The sequence below is a fragment of the Hippopotamus amphibius genome, chromosome 7 (genome assembly GCF_030028045.1).
Source record: "Hippopotamus amphibius kiboko isolate mHipAmp2 chromosome 7, mHipAmp2.hap2, whole genome shotgun sequence".
Lineage (NCBI taxonomy): Eukaryota > Metazoa > Chordata > Mammalia > Artiodactyla > Hippopotamidae > Hippopotamus > Hippopotamus amphibius.
In genome coordinates this window covers 60,472,547-60,496,262 of record NC_080192.1, presented here as the reverse complement: position 1 = coordinate 60,496,262, position 23,716 = coordinate 60,472,547, and the positions used below count along the sequence as shown (strand labels likewise).

The following is a 23,716-nucleotide window of genomic DNA, read 5'->3' as shown; positions in this document are numbered from 1 at the left end:
GAGATGATAGGAGGCGCACAATCACCTTAAAATCAAATCCCATAAATGCTGGGTGGGTGACTCACAAACTGGAGAACAGTTATACCTCAGATGTCCACTCACTAAAGAGAGGGTTCTGAGCCCCACATCAGGCTTCCCAATCTGGGGTCTGGCAATGGGAGGAGGAATCCCCAGAGAATCAGACATTGAAAGCCAGTGGAATTTGATTGCAAGACCTCCACAGGACCTGGGGAAACAAAGACTCCACTCTTGGAGGGCACACACACAAAAAATGTGCTCACCAGGACCCAGGCAGAAGGAGCTGTGATCCCATAGGAGGCTGAACCAGACCTACCTGCTGGTGTTGGAGGGTTGCCTGCAGAAGTGGGGGGCAGCTGTGACTCACTGAGGGGACAGAGACACTGGTGGCAGGGATTCTGGGAAGTGGTCATTGGAATGAGCCCTCCAAGAGTCCACCATTAGCTCCACCAAAGAGCCTGTAAGCTTCAGTGCTGGATAGCCTCAGGCCAAACAAACAACAGGGTGGGAACACAGTCTGACCCTTTGGTAGACAAGCTGATTAAAGTTTTACTGAGGCCTGCCCACACAGCCCAACCCACCCTCCCAACAGGGAGCACACAGAGCTTAGATAGCTTTCTCCACAAGAGAGCAGAATCAAGTAGTATCAGCAGTATTCCTTCGCATGGAACTGAAAAACACAGCCACAGAAAGGTAGACAAAATGAAAAGACAGAGGACTTTTTGTACCAGATGAAGGGACAGGATAAACCCCCAGAAAAACAATTTAGTTTGGAGGTAGGCACCCTTCCAGAAAAAGAATACAGAATAATGATGGTGAAGATGATCTAGGACTCTGAAAAAAAGACTTGATGCAAAGATTGAAAACAGGCAAGAAAAGTTTACCAAAGACCTAGAAGAATTAGAGAACAAACAGAGATATGCAACACAATAAGTTAAATAAAAAATACACTAGAAGGAACCAATAGCAGATTAACTGAGGCAGAAGGGAGAATAAGGGATCTGGAAGACAGAATGGTGAAAATCACTGATGCAGAAAAGAATAAGGAAAAAAGAATGAAAAGAACTGAAGACAGTCTAAGAGACCTCTGGGACAATGTTAAACACACCAACATTCACATTATAGGGGTCCCAGGAGGAGAAGAGAGAGAGAAAGGACCTGAGAAAATATTGGAAGAGATTATAGTTGAAAACTTCCCTAATATGGGAAAGGAAATAGCTACCCAAGTCCAGGAAGTGCAGAGAGTCCCAGGCAGGATAAACCCAAGGAGAAACATGCCAAGACACATAGTAGTCAAATGGACAAAAATTAAAGACAGAGAAAAGTTATTAAAAGCAACAAGGGAAAAACAACAAACATACAAGGGAACTCCCATAAGGTTAACAGCTGATTTCTCAGCAGAAACTCTGCAAGCCATAGGGAATGACATCATATATTTAAAGTAACAAAAGGGAAGAACCTACAACCAAGAATACTCTACCCAGCAAGCACCTCATTCAGATTTGATGGAGAAATCAAAAGCTTTACAGACAAGAACAGCTAAGAGAATTCAGCACCACCAAACCAGCCCTACAACAAATGCTAAAGGAACTTCTCTAAGCGGGAGACATAAGAGAAGAAAAGGACCTGCAAAAACAAAAACAAAACAATTAAGAAAATGGTGATAGGAGCATACATATCGATAATTACCTTGAATGTAAAATGGACTAAATGCACCAATGAAAATTCACAGAGTGGCTGAATGGATCCAAAAAAATACCCATACTTACCCATTTCAAATCTAGGGACACATACAGACTGAAAGTGAGGGGGTGGAAAAAGATATTCCATGTAAATGGAAATCAAAAGAAAGCTGGAGTAGTGATACTCATATCAGATAAAATAGACTTTAAAATAAAAAAAAAAGTTACAAGAGACAAGAAAGGACACTACATAAAGATCAAGGGATAAATCCAAGAAGAAGAGATAACAATTATAAATATATATGCACCCAATATAGGAGCACCTCAGTACATAAGGCAAATACTAACAACTATGAAAGAGGAAATGAACATTAACACAATAATAGTAGGGGATGTTAACACCTCACTTAAACCAATGGACAGATCATCCACACAGAAAATTAATAAGGAAACACAAGCTTCAAATGACACAATAAATTAGCTGGATTTAATAGATATCTATAGCATACATCCAAAAATAGCAGATTACATCTTCTTCTAAAGATCATATGGAACATTCTCCGGGATAGATTACATTTTGGGTCATAAATCAAGCCTTGGTAAATTTAAGAAAATTGAAATTGTATTGAGCATCTTTTCTGACCACAAGGCTATGAGATTAGAAATCAATTACAGGAAAAAATCCTGTAAAAAACACAAACACATAGAGGCTAAACATTATGTGACTAAATAACCAAGAGATCACTGAAGAAATCAAAGAGGAAATCAAAAAATACCTAGAGGAAAATGACAATGAAAATACAATGATCCAAAACCTATGGGATGCAGCAAAGGCAGTTCTAAGCTGGAAGATTATGTCAATACAATCCTACCTCAAGAAACAAGAAAAATCCCAATTAAACAATTTAACCTTACACCTAAAGAAACTAGAGAAAGAAGAGCAAAGAAAACCCAAAGTGAGTAGACGGAGAGAAATCATAAAGATCAGAGCAGAAATAAATGAAATAGAGAAAAAGAAAACAATAGCAAAAATGAATAAAGCTAAAAGCTGGTTCTTTGAGAAGATAACTAAAATTGATAAACCTCTAGCAAGACTCATCAAAAAAATTGGCAGAAGACTCAAATCAATAAAATTAGAAATGAAACAGAAGAAGTTACAATGGACATCGCAGAAATAAAAAGCACCATAAGAGACTACTACAAGTGACTATATGCCAATAAAATGGACAACCTGGATGAGATGGACAGATTCATAAAGGTATAAACTTCCAAGATTGAATTAGGAAGAAATAGAAACTATGAATACTCACAAGTAATGAAATTGAAACTGTGATTAAACATCTCCCAACAAACAAAAGTCCAGGACCAGTTGGATTCACAGGTGAATTTTATCAAACATTTAGAGAAGAGCTAACACCCTTCCTTCTCAAGCTCTTCCAAAGAATTGAAGAGGAAGGGATACTCCCAAACTCATTTTATGAGGCCACCATCACCTTGACACCAAAACCAGACAAAGATACTACAAAAAAAGAAAACTACAGACCAATATCATTGATGAATTTAGATGCAGAAATCCTCAACAAAATTCTAGTAAACAGAATCCAACAACACATTAAAATGATCATAAGCTATGGTCATGATCAAGTGGTGTTTATCCCTGGAATGCAAGGATTCTTCAATATATGCAAATCAATCAATGTGATACACCATATTAACAAATTGAAGGATAAAAACCACATATTCCTCTCAATAGATGCAGAAAAAGCTTTTGACAAAATTCAACACCCATTTGTGATAAAAACTCTCCAGAAGGTGGGCATAGAGGGAACCTACCTCAACATAATAAAGGCCATATATGACAAACACACAGCAAACATCATTCTCTATGGGAAAAAAACTGAAAGCATTTCCTCTAAGATCAGGAACAAGACAAGGATGTTCACTCACTCCACTACTATTCAACATAATTTTGGAAATCCTTGCCACAGCAATCAGAGGTGAAAATGAAATAAAAGGAATCCAAATTGGAAAAAAGCAGTAAAACTGTCACTGTTCACAGATGACATGATACTATACACAGAAAAGCCTAAAGATGCCACCAGAAAATTATTTGAACTAATCAATGAATTTGGTAAACTTGCAGGATACAAAATTAACACACAGAAATCTCTTGCATTTCTATACACTAACAATGAAAGATCAGAAATAGAAATTACGGGAACAGTCCCATTCACCATTGCAACAAATGGAATAAAAGCCTAGGAATGAACCTAACTACAGAAATAAAAGACCTGTACTCAGAAAACTGTAAGACATCAATGAAAGAAATCAAGGACGACACAAACAGATGGAGAGATATACCATGTTCTTGGGTTGGAAGAATCAACATTGTGAAAATGACTATACTACCCAAAGCAATTTACAGATTCAATGCAATCCCCATCAAATTACCAATGGCATTTTTCCCAGAACTAGAACAAGAAATTTTACGATTTGTATGGAAATGCAAAAGACTCTGAAGAGCCAAAGCAATCTTCAGAAAGAAAGAGTTGGTGGAATCAGGCTTCCTGATATCATACTATGCTATAAGGCTACAGTATCAAGACAGTATGGTACTGGCACAAATAGAGAAATATAGATCAATGGAAGATGATAAAAAGTCCAGAGATAAACTATGGTCAACTAATCTATGACAAAGGAGGCAAGGATATACAATGGAGGAAAGCTAGCCTCTTCAATAAGTGGTGTTGGGAAAACTAGACAGCTACATGTAAAAGAATGAAATTAGAATACTCCCTAACACCATACACAAAAGTAAAGTCAAAATGGATTAAAGACATAAATGTAAGGCCAGGCACTATAGAACTCTTAGAGGAAAATTTAGGAAGAACACTTTGATATAAATCACAGCAAGGTCTTTTTTGATCCATACCCTAGAGTAATGGAAATAAAAACAAAATATATAAGTGGCATGTAATGCAACTTCGAAGCTTCTGCACAGCAAAGGAAATAATAAGCAAGAAAAAAGAGAACCCTCCAAATGGGAGAAAATATTTGCAAATGTATCAGTCAATAAAGGATTAATCTCCAAAATATATAAACATTTCATGCAGCTCAATATCAAAAAAAAAACCCAATCAAAAAATGTGCAGAAGACCTAAATAGGTATTTCTTCAAAGAAGACATATGGATGACCAGGAGACGTATGAAAAGCTGCTCAACATCAAGAATTATTAAACAAATGCAAATCAAACCTACAATGAGGTATCACCTCACACTGGTTAGAATGGGTATCATCAGAAAATCTACAAACAGTAAATGCTGGAGAGGATGTGGAGAAAAGGGAACACTCTTGCGCTGTTGATTGGAAGTTAAATTGATACAACCACTATGGAGAACAGTATGGAGGTTCCTTGCAAAGCTAAAAATAGAATTACCATATGACCCAGCAATCCCACTACTGGGCATATACCCAGAGAACACTATAATTCAAAAAGACACAATGCACTCCATGCAGCATTATTTACAATAGCCAGGACATGGATGCAACCAAAATATCCATCAACAGATGAATGGATAAAAACATGTGGTACATATATACAATGGAATATTACTCAGGTGGGAAAAGGAATGAAACTGGGACATCTGTAGAGACGTGGATGGACCTAGAGACTGTCAAATGTAGTGAAGTGAGTCAGAAAGAGAAAAACAAATATCACATATTAATACATATATGTGGAATACAGAAAAATGGTACAGATGAACCAGTCTGCAAGGCTGAAATAGAGACACAATTGTAGAGAACAAACATATGGACACAAAGTGGGGAAAGTGGGGAGGGTTGGGGGGGAATGAATTAGGAGATTGGGATTGCCATATATACATTACTAATAAGAAAAAAAAAACAAATTGTACACTCTAAATATATGCAGTTTATTGTATATTGACTGTATCTCAATAAAAGTTCTTAAAACATGAAGGGATAGAAAAAGATTTTTCATACTCACAAAATTAAAAAAAGTAAAAGCTGGAGTATCAATATTCATATCAGAAAAAATATAGACAAAATCTTTCTTAAAACAGAGATTGTAACAAACCACAAGTAAGAGCATTACATAATGATAAAATTGTCTATCCAAGAAGAGGTGGGCAAACAAAGCCCAAAGGCAGCAGAAGATGGGAAATAATAGTGATCAGACTGGAAATAAATGAAATAGAGACTAAAAGTTTTAAAATATTTAGAGAAGATTAATAAAACTCAGAGTTGGCTTTTTGGAAAGGTAAACAAAGTTGACAAACTGTTAGTAAAAGTAAACAAGAAAAAAAGAGAGGGCCCAAATAAATAAAATTTGAAATGAAAAAAAGATTTTATAATCAATACCACAGAAATACAATCATAAGAGATTACAACAAATAATTATATGGCAACAAATTGGGCAAGCTAAAAGAAATGGATAAATTCATAGAAATATACAATCTTACAAGAGTGAATCAGGAGAAAAATGGAAAATCTGAACAGACCAATTACTAACAATTAAACTGAATGAGTGGAAGGACCATGAGAGGGCCGGAGCCAGGTCCCAAACCTACGATGGAGGGGGACGTGCTGGACACACTAGACGTGCTAGGGTATAAGGGACCACTGTTAGAAGAGCAAGCCCTTATGAAGGCAGCAGAGGGTGGACTATCTTCACCTGAATTTTCAGAGCTCTGTGTTTGGTTAGGCTCTCAAATAAAATCATTGTGCAACTTGGAAGAAAGTATCACTTCAGCTGGAAGAAATGATCTAGAAAGCTTCCAGCTTGAGATAAGTGGCTTTTTAAAAGAAATGGAGTGTCCATATTCTGTACTCATATCAGGAGATATTAAAGACCATTTAAAAAAGAAGGATGACTGTCTGAAACTTCTATTATTTTTAAGTACAGAGCTTCAAGCTTTACAGATATTACAGAACAAGAAACGTAAAAATTCTCAATTAGATAAAAATAGTGAAATTTGTCAGGAAGTTCAAGCTATCTGTGATACCCTTGGTGTTCCCAAGTCAACAACTTCTGACATTCCGCTTATGCTAAGCCAAGTGGAGTCAAAGGCGAAAGATATTCTTTCAAAAGTCCAGAAAAATCATGTGGGAAAACGACTGCTGAAAATTGATTTAAATCTGCAGCAGGCGGAACAACTGGAGAGAATCAATGATGCTCTTTCCTGTGAATATGAGTGCCACCGGCGAATGCTGATGAAACAATTAAATGTAACAGTGCAGTCTTTTGGATGGTCTGATAAAGCAAAGGTAAAAACAGATGACATAGCAAGAATTTACCAGCCTAAGCGTTATGCTTTGTCACCCAAGACAACAATAACCTTGGCACATCTACTTGCTGCCCGTGAAGATCTGTCCAAAATCATCAGGACAAGTAGTGGCTCCAGCCAGGAGAAGACAGCATGTGCCATTAATAAGGTGCTGATGGGAAGGGTGCCTGACAGGGGAGGACAGCCAAATGAAATTGAACCACCACCTCCTGAAATGCCCCCTTGGCAAAAGAGACAAGAAGGCAGCAGAAGGGGTGGTTGGGGTGGTGGAGGTGGAGGTGGTGGTAGAGGAGGTGGTGAGAGTGGAAGAGGTGGTTGGGGAGGGGAAGGAGGTTGGGGAGGTGGTGGAGGAGGAGGGTGGAGTGGAGATGGAGGAGGGGGTGGTAGAGGAGGAGGTTTCCAAGGCAGGGGAGATTATTGTGGGAGGGGAGATTATGGAGGAAGAGGGGGCTATGGAGGAAGAGGGGGCTATGGAGGAAGAGGTTATGGAGATCCATATGGAGGAGGTGGTGATGGGTATAGAAGATATTAAAAGCTACAAAATTTAGATAGCAATGCTTACTTCTTGATAGACACATTAGGCATAGTGTTCTGAATAACTACTTGAATGTCATCTTTGAAGCAAACACCATGTTAGATTCCCTGATGATATCGTTCTTGAATTGGATTTAGTATGTAAAGAGCATTGTTTTATACTACTATTTGATCTCTTAGACAAAGTGATGATTTTTTCCATATTCTGTGTACTCTTGAGCATGTTATGTCTTTTTAAAAAAACAACAAAAATGAGCAAAAATTATTTTTAAAAGTGTAAATATATTATTACCACCAAACTTGGGAAATAGAAAGTATTTTATTGTCTTGATTGAATTTAGATAGTTACCTGTATTTTATTCAGGTCTGAGACCCATAAATGACCCTACTTGTAGTGGAAAGGAATATAGACTTATTGCCTCATCTGTATTCCTTTGGCTGTGTTTTGTATTTGTTAATTCTACTTTACAAAATAGGGAGAGAGACTGATTGTTGTGTTCAATAGGAAGTTGTCATGACTTGTTTTTTCTTTTATATGAGCAATTTCTCTGGCCACATTTCTGTTAAAATTCCATTAATTGAAGCCCATGTCTATTTAAAAAAAAAAAAAAAAACTGAATGAGTAATTAAAAACCTAACAAACAAATGTCCAGGACCAAATGGCTTCTACAAAATACTTAAAGAAGAGTTAACACCTAGCCTTCTTAACAATTCCAAAAACTTGAAGAGGAAAGTATATTTCCAAAATTTTCTATGAGGCTAGCATTACCCTTGTTCCAAAGCCAGACAAAACACTACAAGAAAAGAGATTACAGGACAATATATCTGGTGAACATAGATACAAAAATCTACAATAAAATATTTGTAAAACAAATTTAACAATACATTAGAAAGATCATACACTATGGTTAACTGGAATTTATTCCAGAGATGCAAGGATGGTTCAATATCTACACATCAATCTATGTGATAAACCACTTTACCAAAATTAATGGTAAGTAAGAAATCATATTCTCATCTTAGTAAATGCAGAAAAGTCTTCTGACAATATTCAATGTCCCTCTGTGATTAAAACTCTCAACAAATTTGCTATAGGGTAAACATAACATAATAAAAGTCATATGTAACAGACCCACAACTAACATCATAGTCAACAGTGAAAGCTTTTCCTCTAAGATCAGGAAGAAGACAAGGATGCCCACTCTTGACACTTTTATTCAACATTGTATTGGAAGTACTGACCACAACAAAAAGATAAGAAAAAAATAAAATGCATCCAAACTTGAAAGGAAGAAGGAAAATTGTTACTATTTGCAGATAACCTGCCATTATATGGAAAACCTAAAGACACCACCACCAAAAACAAACAAAAAAAAGTATCAATAAATTTGGTAAATTTGCAAGACACAAATTTTTATTTATTTATTTATTATGGCTCCATTGGTCTTCATTGCTGCATATGGGCTTTCTCTAGTTATGGTGAGTTGGGGCTACTCTTTGTTGCAGCGTGTGGGCTTCTCAGTGTGGTGGCTTTTCTTTTTGGGGACTATGGGCTCTAAGCATGTGGGATTCAGTAGTTGTAGCAGGTAGATTCAGTAGTTGTGGCATGCAGGCCCTAAACTCATGGGTTTTCAGCACTTGTGGTGCATGGGCTCAGTAGTTGTGGCTCGCGGGCTCTAGAGCACAGGCTCAGTAATTGGTGTGCACAGGCTTGGTTGCTCTGTGGTATGTAGGATCTTCCAGGACCAGGGATTGAACCCATGTCCCCTGCGTTGGCAGGTAGATTCTTAATGACTGCACCACCAGAGAAGTCCCACAAGACACAAAATTAACATATAGTAAACTGTTGCATTCTTTTTACACTAACAACTGAATATGTGAAAGAGAAATTAAGAAAAACAATCCCATTTACAATTGCATAAAAAGAATAAAATGCCTAGGAATAAATTTTAAAAGGAATAAGATGCCTAGGAATAAATTTAATAAAGGAGATAAAATACCTGTTCTATAAAAACTATAAAACATTATTGAAAGAAATTGAAGATGACAAATAAGTGGAAAGATACACTGTGCTCATGGACTGGAAAAATTAATATTGTTTAAATGGTCATACTACTCAAAGGGATCTACTGATTCAATGCAATTCCTATCAAAATACAAAGGCATTTTTCACACAACTAGAACAAATAATCCCAAAATTTTAACAGAACACAGAAGACCTCAAATAGCCAAAGCAATCTTGAGAAAGAGGACAATGCAGGAGGTATCATGCACCCTGATTTCAAACTATACTACAAAGTCATACTAATTAAAACATTATGCCACTGGCACAAAAACAGACACATAGATCAATGGAATAGAATAGAGACCCTAGAAATAGACCCATCCTTATAATGTCAATTAATCTATGACAAAGGAGGCAAGAATATACATTGGGAAAAAGACAATCTCTTCAATAGATGGTGTTGGAACAATTCTAGAGCTACATGCAAAAGAAGGAAAGTACTGTAGACCACTTTCTCACACCATCTGCAAAAATAAATTTAAAACAGTTTAAAGACATTAGTGTAAGACATGAAACCATAAGACTTCTAGGAAAAAAAAAATGGCAGTAAGCTCTTTGACATATAGCATAGCAATATTTTAGGGGGATCTGTCTCATCAGACAAGGACAACAAAAGCAAGAATTAAAAAAATGGGACTACATCAGACTAAAAATATTTCCATGGCAAAGGAACCCAACAACAAAATGAAAAGACAACCTATTAAATATGAGGAGATATCTACAAACTATATGTTTGATAATGGCTCAATATCCAAAATATACAAGTAATTCATACAACTCAACATCAAAGAAACAAACACACTGATTTAAAAGGGGGCAGAAGACCAGAATGGATATTTGTGTAAAGAAGACATAGAAATGGCCAACATACACATGAGAAGATGCTCTGCATTGCTAATCATCAGGGAAATGCATATCAAAACCACAATGAGATATCACTTTATGCCTGTCAAAATAGCATTTTTTAAAAAATTGCAACAAATAGCAAGTGTTGGTGAGAATGTGGAGAAAAGGGAACCCTCTTGGCACTGTTTGTGGGGATTTAATTTGGTGCAGCCACTGTGGAAAACAGTGTGGGGGACCCTCAAAAAATTTTAAAAATGAAACTACCATACAATCCAACAATTCCACTTCTGGGTATTTACTTAAAGAAAACAAAAGCACTAATCCAAAAAGATATATGCACCCAATGTCCATTGCAGCATTATTTACAATAGCCAAGATATGGAAGCAACCTAAGTATGCATCAAAGATGAATGGGTAAAGAAGATATAGTATATATAAAGAATGAAATATTAGCCAGAAAAAAAGAATGAAATCTTGCCATTTGTGACAACCTGGATGTACCTAGAGGGTATTATGTTAAGTGAAGTAAATCAGACAGAGAAAGACAAATACTGTATTATTTTATTTATATGTGACATCTGAAAAACAAAAATGAACAAGTATAACAAAACAGAAACAGACTCATAGAAACAGAGAATAAACTGGTAGTTGCTACAGTGGAAGAGATGAGAGGGATAAGCTAAAGAAATGAATGGGATTAAGATGTATCAACTTCCAGTTATAAGATAAATAAACCATGGGGATGTAATCAATGGGGAATGTAGTATATAATATTTTAACAGCTTTGTATGGTGACAGATTGTTACTAGGCTTGTAATGGTGATCAATTTGTAATGTACATAAATGTGGAATCACTATGTTATACACCTACAACTAATATAATATTATATGTCAACTGCACTTCAAAAAAAAGGAATAAAATAATAAAATTGACTTAAGATGAAATTTAAATTCTGGACATAAAATGAAACAAATAAAATCTGAAAAATTGTCAAAATATTCTCTACAAAAAGCAATTGGTTTAGAAAAGTTTACAAACAAACAACAAAATTTGTAATTGAAAGAAAGAAAGAATTTACAGATGACACTATTTGCAAATTGTAGAGAAAGCTGCTATTTCTAGAGATGATTCTTGTCTTTATAATAATTCAAGGGAACCAACAGGGAAAATAATTGAAATTAATGGCAGAATTCAGAGTGGTAGCAAATTCAAAGACAAAAATGAGACTGTCATACAGAATGAAGTAAGTCAGGAAGAGAAAAACAAATATATATTAATGCATATATGTGCAATCCAGAAAAATAGTATAGATGATCTTATTTGCAAAGTAGAAATAGAGACACAGACATAGAGAACAAATGTATGGATACCAAGGGGGGAAGGTGGGGTGGGGTGAATTGGGAGATTGGGATTGATATATATACATTATTGATACTATGTATAAAATAGATAACTAATGAGAGCCCACTGTATACCACAGGGAACTCTACTCAGTGCTCTGTGGTGACCTAAGTGGGAAGGAAATCCAAAAAAGAGGCGATATATATCTACGTATAGCTGACTCACTTTGCTGTATAGTAGCAACTAGCACAACATTGTAAAGCAACTATACTCCAATAAAAATTGAAAGCTCAAAAAAGTTATAAATAAGTATTGTTCATATATAACATCAATAGGTACAAGGTAATAAGAAATCAAAATATAGTAGGAGAAAAAGTCACATATATATCCTCTCAAAAAAAAAGAAAAAAGAAAAGAAAAGAAAAGAAAATTAAAAGGAAAAAATGTAAATAAGCTTTATGGAAAACTGCCAACATTGAATTCTTTTCTAAGATTCAGCCCTGCTTTGATTCTTGCTATGCTATTTTCATTGGCCAGTATATCTCCATGTCTAACTGGAGCTATCCTTGTATTTCTCAAGAATCTCATAAAATACCATCCATGAATAGGTTCTTTTTTTCCCTTTCCAACCTCATCATCTAGAATGGCATACATTAAGCATAAATCTCCAATCAAATCCCTGAATGCTATATATTGTTCCAAATGCTACATATTGTTCCCTGTCTTTTTGACATAGCAATGGAGACCCCTTTCCGCATTTTCTCACCCACTGTGTTCATCCTTGACCCTAATCCCTGTGAATTAGCCTAGCTCACAAATTCAGTTATATTACACTACATAAAATCTTTCACAACACACTCAGTTAGCAACTGCTCTTCAGATCCAGGCCCACCACTATAACTGACCTGCTACACTCCATGCTGCACTGATCGGTCACTGTTTATTATGTTGCTTGTGTAGATGTCTGTCTTTCCTTGAGCTGTTTGAGATTGGTGACCAGCTCTATGGGTCATTGGAACCCGTGGTCTTGTTTGCTCCAAAGGGAGCACGTTTGCTGATGAAAGGGCAACTGGATGAGCAGATATCTTTATAAGGATTTTTACTTGTACTACGATATGAGAATTTTAGATGTCGATTTTTAAAATAAATTTTTATGAGATTCCATTAAAAATCTAATGGGTATCTAATTCTGAAACTGACAAAAGGTGAATATGCATAATCAATAAATTTTCTTATAAAGTGGTTAATAAAGATAAAAAACTGTACAAATATAGAATATTTACAAATAGGTAACAGAGGATTAAAATACATGAGAATGTTTACTCTCCCTTGTAAGTAAGGCAATGACATTTTTTGTTTTCTTTTTCAAACAGAATTTTATTTTTAAAAGTAACTTAGAAAATGATAAAATTAAATCATTTTTATAGAAACACAGCATATCCTGCTGGATATATGCCTTTCATAAACATAGAAAGGAGTTTATCAATAACTTTGGGAGCAATGGGATAAAATCTGTATTGAAAATGGAGGTGGGGTGCTGTGGAAGAGATGATGAAGAATGGGAAAGTTACTTTCATATGGAAATTATAAAATGCAAACAGGATTTATTTTAGAAATGTTAGTATTATTATAAAAATCTCCCTAACACTAAATTTGTGACCATTGCTACAGAAAGCATCTTTTTTTGGACAGCTTATTCTGAATAAAACTTATCAAGTCTGGTAGAATTTTCAAAACAACATGCTTGTGTTGGGAAGGAGGCACAAGTCTATTGGGAATGAGGTGATAGATGGACAGAGGATAAAAACATATTGTTTTACAAAGCTTACAATCTTTCCCTGATACACCTGTCATGAAAATAAATATTTATTTCTTTATACCTTTTGAAGGACTCCACTTAAAATGTTCCTAGTTGATTCTTGATATCTGGTCTATCAGGAAAACACTGATCTAATGAGTAATTGCCCATTTGTCCTTTAAAATCTAGCTCAAATTTCACTTTTTTATATAATTCTTTCCTCAGCCCTCAGTTGTAAGATTTTTTAAAATTTAATCTCAATTCCAATAACTCTTTATTTGTATTTATTATTTGAAGCATTTGGTTTTTAGTTTTATTTACAGTTAATTGTGCACATTTTATCTTTCACCAACTAGACAGTGTGTTAAATTCAGGAAAGTTTCTAGATAGATCCATTTTTGTATTTCCAACATATAAAGGTATTCTTAGTGTGAGAGTGAGTCAAAAATTATCTGCACTCCATTTATATTAAAATTTCTATAAATTCTACAACCAGAGTGAGGAAAATTTTTGACTCACCCTCATATATATAGTTGAGGAAAAAGTGAAAATATTTATTAGTATTTGATTCTAATGATACAGAGCAGGCAAACAAGTAAATGTCTAATTATCCAGAAATATTTGTAATTAAAAATGTTTCTCTTTTTTATTCTGTGCTAAATTAGTATAGCAATATTGAATGGTTTTCCTGTCAATAGATACATAGATTATAGATGATAGATAGATAAAAAGAGATGTGTGACTGAGAGAGAGGGAAAAAATGTGACAATATCTGTACATATACTATTATGCAGAACACATAGCCTTAGTTTCGAGTAGAATGTTACTTTAGTTGAGGCTTTTTAATGGTATGGGGATCAGGACAAACAGAAGGGAGGAAGGCACATAGGGCACAAATGTTAAGGAAGTCCTCATCAGGTGGTACAAGTGTGGGGTCAGCTTCTGAAAGTGAGTGCAACTTTCATTTTCCCCCCTAGGTACCTCATTGACCATGACATCTACCTTCCAAGATGTGCCCCTGCACTAGAGCACTGAAACTCAACCATACTGAGGAGCTTCTGTCTCCTATTTCCTTATCAAAGTTCCAGTTGTTTCTGCACTCTTCACATGGAGAATGCTGTCACATAGACAACTTTATAAATAGCTGTTTCATTTTTGAGATGAAAACACTGAAAAAAAAATGATCTAAGTTCCCCAGGTAGTACTTGAATTTTATAGAAACATGCTTGGATACTAAGGAATGCATTTTTTAGTGTCTGCAATGCTCACATCTACCTTGGTGCACCTGCTGGGGTGACCCAATCCCATGGTCAGTCCATCTACAGCCTTCAGTTGACACCTGCCTCCTTGGGAGGATTCTTCCTCACACATCTACAGGGAGCTGCCACTCACATTGCTGTCCACACTGGACCCTGTGCTTTCTAGTTTGTTACATACACTCTAATTTCTTATTTATTGTGGTTTTTCAATTGTGTTATATATGTTGGTTTTATCACCTTGATTGTATTTTCCTTTCTTTTACAGTCAGGTTTTTCCACATTCAGACATTTGTTTTATAAATCATGAATCTTTAATTCTCTGACATCAAAACAGACTATTATAGGGTCACTGAAGCTATAGATTTGAGGGCTGGGACTCTCACTTGCACTACAATGAATTCATATTTGCAACCTTGACATGCCTCTGCTTAAAGCAAGCCCTGTCAACATGTCCTTCCCTACTCTACCACCACATTTTAATGGTAGGAAAAGAATCCCATTGTTGTTTCTCAAAATGAAGGGAACATATTCCATTATAAAAAGGACTAAGCAACCTCTAGGCTGAAATCCAACTATCAAATGGGTTTGATAGCATTATACCAGATTTTCTCATTAAAACCCTTATGCAACAGTGACCCATCACTAAGATGTTGAGTGACTTTAGAAGTGGAGGTTAAGAGGCATTATCATCAAATAATCTATTTTCTAAAACAATTTAACTCTCCTTGTCAATAGAAATGATGGTAACATACTTTTGGCATGGGACTCACCAATTCTAAACCATGTTATTGGAAATGATTTGTGAAACTTCAGTTATAAACTAAATTATATAGCAGTAGATAAAGAAATAATTTAATTCAACTTTTGCTGACATAAAGATGGGAACAAAACAAGGAGAGATGATTCAGTTCCCCCCAAAAAGAAACACAGTGTTTCTTTTTCAAGTAAATATTAATACAGAAATTATTGTGAGTGTTTTAAAGCATGGGGTTTGGAGATGGAAATACTTAGTATTGATATTGTTTTTTCTTTCATAATGGAGAATTTTGAACATACACATAAATAATTTTGTATGAAAAATCCCAATCTAACTACCACATGAATTCAGCTATCATCAACCTTGGCTAATTTTGGCCCAGCCTCACCCCTATCAAAACTTCCTCCTTCAAATTATTTTGAAGGTATCTGAGAAATCATTTCATTTCATCTGTTAATGTGTTCTGTGTAATTTTAAAAGTGAGAACTCATTAATTTAACCAAAATATTAATATCAAATGTAAAATTTTAAATAATGTATTCTTATAAGTTCTTTATTGGAATATAATGGCTTTACACACTTGTACAAGTTTTTGAGGTACAACAAAGTCAATCAGCTGTATTTATATATATATCCCCAGATACCCTCCCTCCCACCCTCCCTGTCCTGTCCCTCTAAGGCATCACATATCATCGAGTTGATCTCTCTTTGTTATACAGCAACTTCCCACTAGCTATCTATTTTACAGTTGGTAGTGTATATATGTCTATGCTACTCTCTCACTTCGTCCCAGCTTCCCCTTCACCATTCGCCTAATCCCGTGTCCTCAAGTCCATTGTCTGCATCTGCATCTTTATTCTTGCCCTGTCACTGGGTTCATCAGTGCCATTTTTTTTTTTTTTTAGATTCCATATGTATGAGTTAGCATATGGTATTTGTTTTTCTCTTTCTGGCTTATTTTGCTCTGTATGACAGACTCTAGGTCTAGCCACCTCACAAGAAATAACTCAATTTCATTCCTTTTTATGGCTGAGTAATATTCCATTGTATATATGTGCCACATCTTCTTTATCCATTCACCCACTGATGGGCATTTAGGTTGCTTCCATGTTCTGGCTATTATAAATAGTGCTGCAATGAACACTATGGTACATATCTATTTTTGGATTATGATTGTCTCTGGGTATATTCCCAGTAGTGGGATTGCTGGGTCACAAGGTAGTTCCATTTTTAGTTTTTTAAGGAACCTCCAAATGATTTTCCATCGTGGCTGTACCAACTTACATTCCCACCAACAGTGCAGGAGAATTCCCTTTTCTCCACACCCTCTCCAACATTTATTGTTTCTAGATTTTGTGATGATGGCCATTCTGACCAGAGTGAGGTAATACCACATTTTGGCTCTGACTTGCATTTCTCTAATTATTAATGATGCTGAGCACCTTTTCATGTGTTTGTTAGCCATCTGCATGAATACAGAAGAAATGTCTATTTAGGTCTTTCACCCATTTGTGAATTGGGTTATTTGTATTTTTGGTTTTAAGCTTCATGAGCTACTCATATATGTTGGAGATTATTACTTTGTCAGTTGCTTCATTGGCAAGTATTTTCTCCTATTCTGAGGGTTGTGTTCTTGTCTCATTTATGGTTTTATTTCACTGTGCAAAAGCTTTTAAATTTTATTAGGTCCCTTTTGTTTATTCTTGATTTTATTTCCATTATTCTAGGAGATGGGTCAAAAAGGATCTTGCTTTGACATATGTCATAGAGTGTTCTGCCTATGTTTTTCTCTAGGAGTTTTATGGTGTCTGGCGTTATATTTAGGTCTTTAATCTGTTTTGAGTTTACTTTTGTGTATGGTGTTTGGGAGTGTTCTAATTTCATTCTTTTATATATTCCCCTCCTCAAACAATATAAAAATAAAGTGACAGTTTGAAATCTCAAAGCACAAGACACTCCTACCAACAATAATCATTCTATCCACCATGTTTCTGACCACTTTTTCCAGCACCACTTATTGAAGAGGCTGTCCTTTTTTCATTGCATATTCTTACCTCCTTTGTCAAAGATAAGTTGCCCATATGTGTGTGGGTTTACCTCTGGGTTCTCTATTCTGTTCCATTGATCTATGTTTCTGTTTTTGTGCCAGTACCACACTGTCTTGATCACTGTAGCCTTGGAGTATACTTTGAAGTCAGGAAGCCTGTTTCCACCAACTCTGTCTTTCCTTCTCAAGATTGCTTTGGCTATTCAGAGTCTTTTTCATTTCCATGTAAATCATAAGATTTCTTGTTCTAGTTCTGTGAAAAAATGCCATTGGTAATTTGATAGGGATTGCATTGAATCTGTAAATTGCTATGGGTAGGATTGCAATTTCACAATGTTGATTTTTCCATCCAAGAACATTGTAAACCTCTCCATTTGTTTGTGTCATCATTGATTTCTTTCATCAGTGTCATACTTTTCTGCACACAGATCTTTTGCCTCCTTAGACAGGTTTATTCCTATGTATTTCATTCTTTTCATTGCAATGGTAAATGGGAGAGTTTCCTTAATTTCCCTTTCTGCTCTTTCCTTGTTAGTGTATAGGAATAAAAGAGATTTCTTAGCATTAATTTTGTATCCTGCTACTTTACTAAGTTCATCAATTAGTGCTATCAGTTTTCTGGTCGAGTCTTTAGAGTTTTCTATGTATAATATCATATCATCTGCAAAGAGTGACAATTTTACTTCTTCTTTTCCAATTTGTATTCTTTTTATTTCATTTTCTTCTCTGATTGCTGTGGCTAAAACTTCAAAACTATGTTGAATAATAATGGTGAGAGTGGGCACCCTTTTCTTGTTCCTGTTCTTAGAGGGAATTCTTCCAGTTTTTCACCATTTAGACCAATGTTGCCTTTTTTTTTTTTTTTTTTTTGTCATATATGGCCTTTATTACGTTGAGGTAGGTTCCCTCTATGCCCACCTTCTGGAGAGTTTTTGTTTTTTTTTTTTTTTATCACAAATGGGTGTTGAATTTTGTCAAAAGATTTTTCTGCATCAGTTGAGATTATCATATATTTTTATCCTTCAATTTGTTAATATGGTGTATCACATTGATTGGTTTGTGTATATTGAAGAATCCTTGCAGCTTAGAGATAAACCCCACTTGAACATGGTGTATGATCTTTTTATTGTGTTGTTGGATTCTGTTTGCTAGTATTTTGTTGAGGATTTTTACATCTATATTCATCAGTGATATTGGCCTGTAATTTTCTTTTTTGTGACATGTTTGCCTGGTTTTGGTATCACAGTGATGGTGGCCTTGTAGAATGAGTTTGGGAGTGTTCCTTCCTCTGCTATATTTTGGAAGAGTTTGAGAAGGATAGGTGTTAGCTCTTCTTTAAATGTTTGGTAGAATTTGCCTGTGAATCCATCTGGCCCTGGACTTTTGTTTCTTGGGAGATTTTTAATCACAGTCTCAATTTCTGTACTTGTGATTAGTCTGTTCATAGTTTCTATTTCTTCCTGGTTCAGTCTTGGAAGATTGTATTTTTCTAAGAATTTATCCATTTCTTCCAGGTTATCCAATTTATTGGCATATAGTTGCTTGAAGTAGTCGCTCATGATCTTTTGTATTTCTGCAGTGTCGTTTGTTACTTCACTTTCCTCATTTCTAATTCTGTTGATTTGCATCTTCTGCCTCTTTTTCCTGATGAGTCTTGCTAATGGTTTATCAATTTTGTTTATTTTCTCAAAGAACCAGCTTTTAGTTTCATTGATCTTTGCTATTGTTTTCTTCATTTCTCTTTCATTTATTTCTGATCTGATCTTTATGATTTCTTTCCTTCTGCTCACTTTAGGTTTTTTTTTTTTTATTATTGTTGTTCTTCTTTCTCTAATTGTTTTAGGTGTAAGGTTAGGTTGTTTATTCAATATTTTTCTTGTTTCTTAAGGTAGGATTGTATTGCTATAAAATTCCCTCTTAGAACTGCTTTTGCTGAGTTCCATAGCTCTGTGGTTTTTGTGTTTTCATTGTCATTTGTTTCTAGGTAATTTTTGATTTTCTCTTTGATTTCTTCAATGATTTCTTGGTTGTTTAATAGTGTATTGTTTAGCATCCATGTGTTTGTAATTTTTACAGTTTTTTTTTTGAGGTAATTGATATCTATGCTCATGGCATTGTGGTCAGAGAAGATGCTTGATATGATTTCAATTTTCTTGAATTTACCAAGGCTTGACTTGTGACCCAAGATGTGATCTCTCCTGCAAAATGTTCCATGTGTACTTGAGAAGAAAGTGTATTCTGCAAGAGAGGGACTATACCCATGGCTCCTCTCCCCTGCTTGTGAGTCAGCAGTATTGAGCCGCCACCATGGCCCCCCAGCTTTCTGCAGTAGCCATTTTCTGCTGCAGATTTCTTCCCTCCTGTCCCCTCAGTCCGTTTCCCCACTGCCAACAATGTTTCTCACCCTGAACCAGTTCTCCAGTTCCTACGTTCCAGCTCACAGACCCCTTGTTCAACTGTGGACCCACATCTCAGTCCAGACATGCTGAGCTGTGGTGGGGCCTTCTGTGTATTTCTCACTCTTTCCCATCTGCCACAGATCAGCTGCTTCACCCTCTTTAAACAGTCCCAAATGCCTCCCTTCGGACCCAATGAAATTCTCCATTGGATAAGGGGTTTCCCCATCAGAAAAGGGACCTTTCCCCAAATTCAGCTATCTCCCCACTGTTTCAGCTCCCCCCACCCCAGGGGTGTGGACCCATCCCTTGCCTTTCTTCTCTTTCTCTCTCTCTCTCTTTTTTTTTCTCCCTCTGTCTTACCAAGTTATGTTGGGATCTTTGCAGTCCTTTCTGGTATCTGAGGTCTTCTGCTGGTGTTCAGCTGCTTTTCTGTGGAAATCATTTCTTCTTTTGATGTATTCCTGATGCATCTGTGGAGAGGGATGCATTCCATGTCCTTCTAATTTGCTGCCATCTTTCTCCTTAAATAATTTATTATTATCATCAAATATACAGTCAACATGGATATTTCCAATTATCTACTAATAAGAACTCAAATTTAGGCCTTGTTTTTCCTCTTACTTCTGTATGGCTTCATTCTTCTTATCTGTAAAATGTAAAAGTTGTTAAAAGCCTCACCTGAAAGGGGTGTTGAGGATTAATGAGGTGATATATATATATATATGTATATGTATATATACGTGTATATATATATTAATTTTTAAAAGATATTTACAATGCAATTTTTGATTTTTGAAATATGTATTTAATCTAGGTCATCAAAAAGTCATCAAGCAAATACAAAAGTATAATTGAGATGGAAAAATTGTAAATTACACTCTGACCATCTTCAGATTCCTCCTTTGTGTTCTCTCCTCCCCTCCATCCAGACCCATTGCTTTCACATCTTCCTCACTCATATTTATCTATTTGTGCTCCCCCAAAAGATGACTATTACCTGCTTGTCACTCATAAATGATAACAAGCAAAACCACACTATGATGTTGAAGTTATTGATAAAAAAAAAGAGTGGCAATGTATAATTTTTTTCACTTATTTTAGAGCACAACTTTGAGCCTATGGACCATTTGTAAGCAGAGGAAATTTCCTCTCTGCATCTGAATCCATAGAAATGACAGCTAACTCCAACAGATATTGATAAAAAGTGGCTAGTCTCCCTTAATATAGATAGATTTCAAAAAGATTTACCCTAATCACTTTTCACTCATAAGAAAAGAGAGGGTCAATTTCCTTCCTATTCTAATTTGTCACTAATCCAGAATTTTTCTTATTTTGATATTATTTCAAATAAAATATGGGAAGGAGAGGTGTTAAACCATTGAAACTAAACTCCAAATACATTTTTAATAATAAATAATGGTCAGTTTCTAATAACGGATGTCCAAGTTTTGCCTCCTATGAGCAGTGTATGTGTGAGCCCATTTTTTCACAATCTCACTAACATCTTTTTAAAATTTTGCCCATTTGAGATGTGAAATATTATCTCTTGTTTTATGTTGTGGTTACTAGTTACTAGCATGGTTGAGAATTTGATATTTTATTGGCTATTTCATTTCTCTCTTACAAATATTTACCCACTTTTTATATTTTTGTATTGGAGCATTTGTCTTTTTCATATTGAATATTTTTTTTTATCATATGTAGACTGTGCAGTTTTTTTTTTTTAATTTTTTTTTTGGGGGTACACCAGGTTCAATCATCTGTTTTTATACACATATCCCCATATTCCCTCCCTTCCTTGACTCCCCCCGACTGTGCAGTTTTCATTTCCCTTTTTTCCAGTTTACCAAACTGGCTCTGAATTTTCTGTAATTTTGACTGGCATTGTGTGTCTTGATACTAATAACCACTGGACTTGCATGGTATTGAAAAGTTGAAGATTTCAAAGTACTTCATTGCAATGAATTCCCATCACGCCCCAGTGTTACAAAGGCCTTTTAAAGGCAGTAAATTGAAAGTGATGTTTTTCTGGATGTATGGTCAAAGAGATGGCAAATTTATGACCAGAAACAAGAATCCAGATATCAATACCAATTCCATCTTCTTTTTTGTCTTTTTACCTGTTACAATCTTGAATGGAAAACTACATCTAGGCAGGGTATCTGTGAAAACCCAACCAATTGGGATTTGGTTTTGATTTTTTTTTTTTTTTTTATGATCCCATCTTCGTATATGAGGACCAGCAGATAAAATTTTGATATTCACTGATATCTCTGTATGATCTTGTCAGGTGATGGTGAACATCCCATCAAGTGCACTTAAGCATTTGCTGGATGTCCAGACTATGTACTGAGAGATACAAGAAAAGGAAAGGAAAGGTCTTTCACTAGCTGTGAAAGGCTGGACTGTGGCAATGAAAAACAGCTTTTAGGAGAATGCCTTTGCTCAAACAACTTTGGACTTATTTTTGCAATTTCCCTCACAATCTGTTTTGCTCCCGCTGTATTTTATTTAAATTATGCTTTAAAAAAAAAAAAGGGTTAATGACAACTTGAGCATTATGCATTTCACTAAACTTAATTTAAAATAACAAATATAATTTAAGATAACAAATGGCTGTTAGCCCACTTTGTTCCATAACCCCCCTTACTAGGAAATTCATTTTCAAAGGGAAAACAATATTTTGTTACTACCGATGATATTCAAAAGAACACCATTATCAGAACCTAAAAAGCAAAGTTAAAGAATGGTCCTTCAGGAACAGAGACAGCAGGTAAGTCTCCCTTATTTATGTATTCCTGTGTTCTCAGGACCAGGCTCAGTGCCTGCCATACAGTAGACACTCAGTGATTCTTACTAAACATATATAAGAAAAATTCAGAATCCCAGAACCATTTCATAAAGTAAGAATTCCCTAGTGTGACACTGACATTGAGATTATTCTTCATACCCATGGAACCAATACTCTTTTGTGCAGTTTTACAAGATTCAGCATTTAAAAAAGTAAAATTTTATTTTGAATTTACCTGAACCATTCAAATATGTTTATAAGCATAAGAAACTATTATTTGATAAAGAAATTACTTATATGATATATGCCAATATGTACTTTCTACTACTAATAATAGTGGAAATAATCTATTCCTCTATGTGGGAAATATTGTGTTAGAATAATATTTTTATGACAGTTTTCCAGGATAACCATATTCAGCAAACAGGCATGACTAATTGAAAGTGACAGGATCAAAATGATCTATTGGGATGGCTTGATATGCAACTAAGGCTTAATATATTAGAAAATATAATTAATTAATTATAAGGAAAGTGGATATTGTTTGTAAATTGTCAATTAAGTGTTCTGTAAAAAGAATTCACTGCTTTCTTATTAATTTAAGTTTACTATTTGATAATTTAGGGAAAGTAAAATGTTTTTAGTAATAAAAAGGTTAATTAAAATTTTTTTCCTTTCTTCTGTGAATCTTACATTCTCTGAGATCTGGCTAGAACCATTAATGCAATCCTGTGTTCATGCTTTGAGATCTTCTCTTTCAGAAATTGTCATTTGGGGATAAAATATCTGTCTCTCTCTACTTCATTGACTCTCCATCTGTTGTCAACAATTATTTGAGGCAGCACTTCTTATTTTCCTCACACTGTCTTTT

At 35.2% G+C, this 23,716-nt stretch overlaps 2 protein-coding genes across 2 annotated transcripts in view; both read left to right on the top strand.

Moving 5' to 3' along the window:
- Positions 1–23,716, top strand: part of LRRTM4 (leucine rich repeat transmembrane neuronal 4) — an 821,480-nt gene that overhangs the window by 734,239 nt on the left and 63,525 nt on the right. The window lies entirely within an intron of this gene.
- LOC130856945 (protein FAM98B-like) lies at positions 6,259–7,539 on the top strand. Its single transcript, XM_057742054.1, has one exon. The coding sequence runs from the start codon at positions 6,259–6,261 to the stop codon at positions 7,537–7,539; it is 1,281 nt and encodes a 426-aa protein (XP_057598037.1).

Excerpts from the sequence above, each read along its gene's own strand:
- LOC130856945 (XM_057742054.1), top strand. The coding sequence starts at position 6,259 with ATGAGAGGGCCGGAGCCAGGTCCCAAACCTACGATGGAGGGGGACGTG.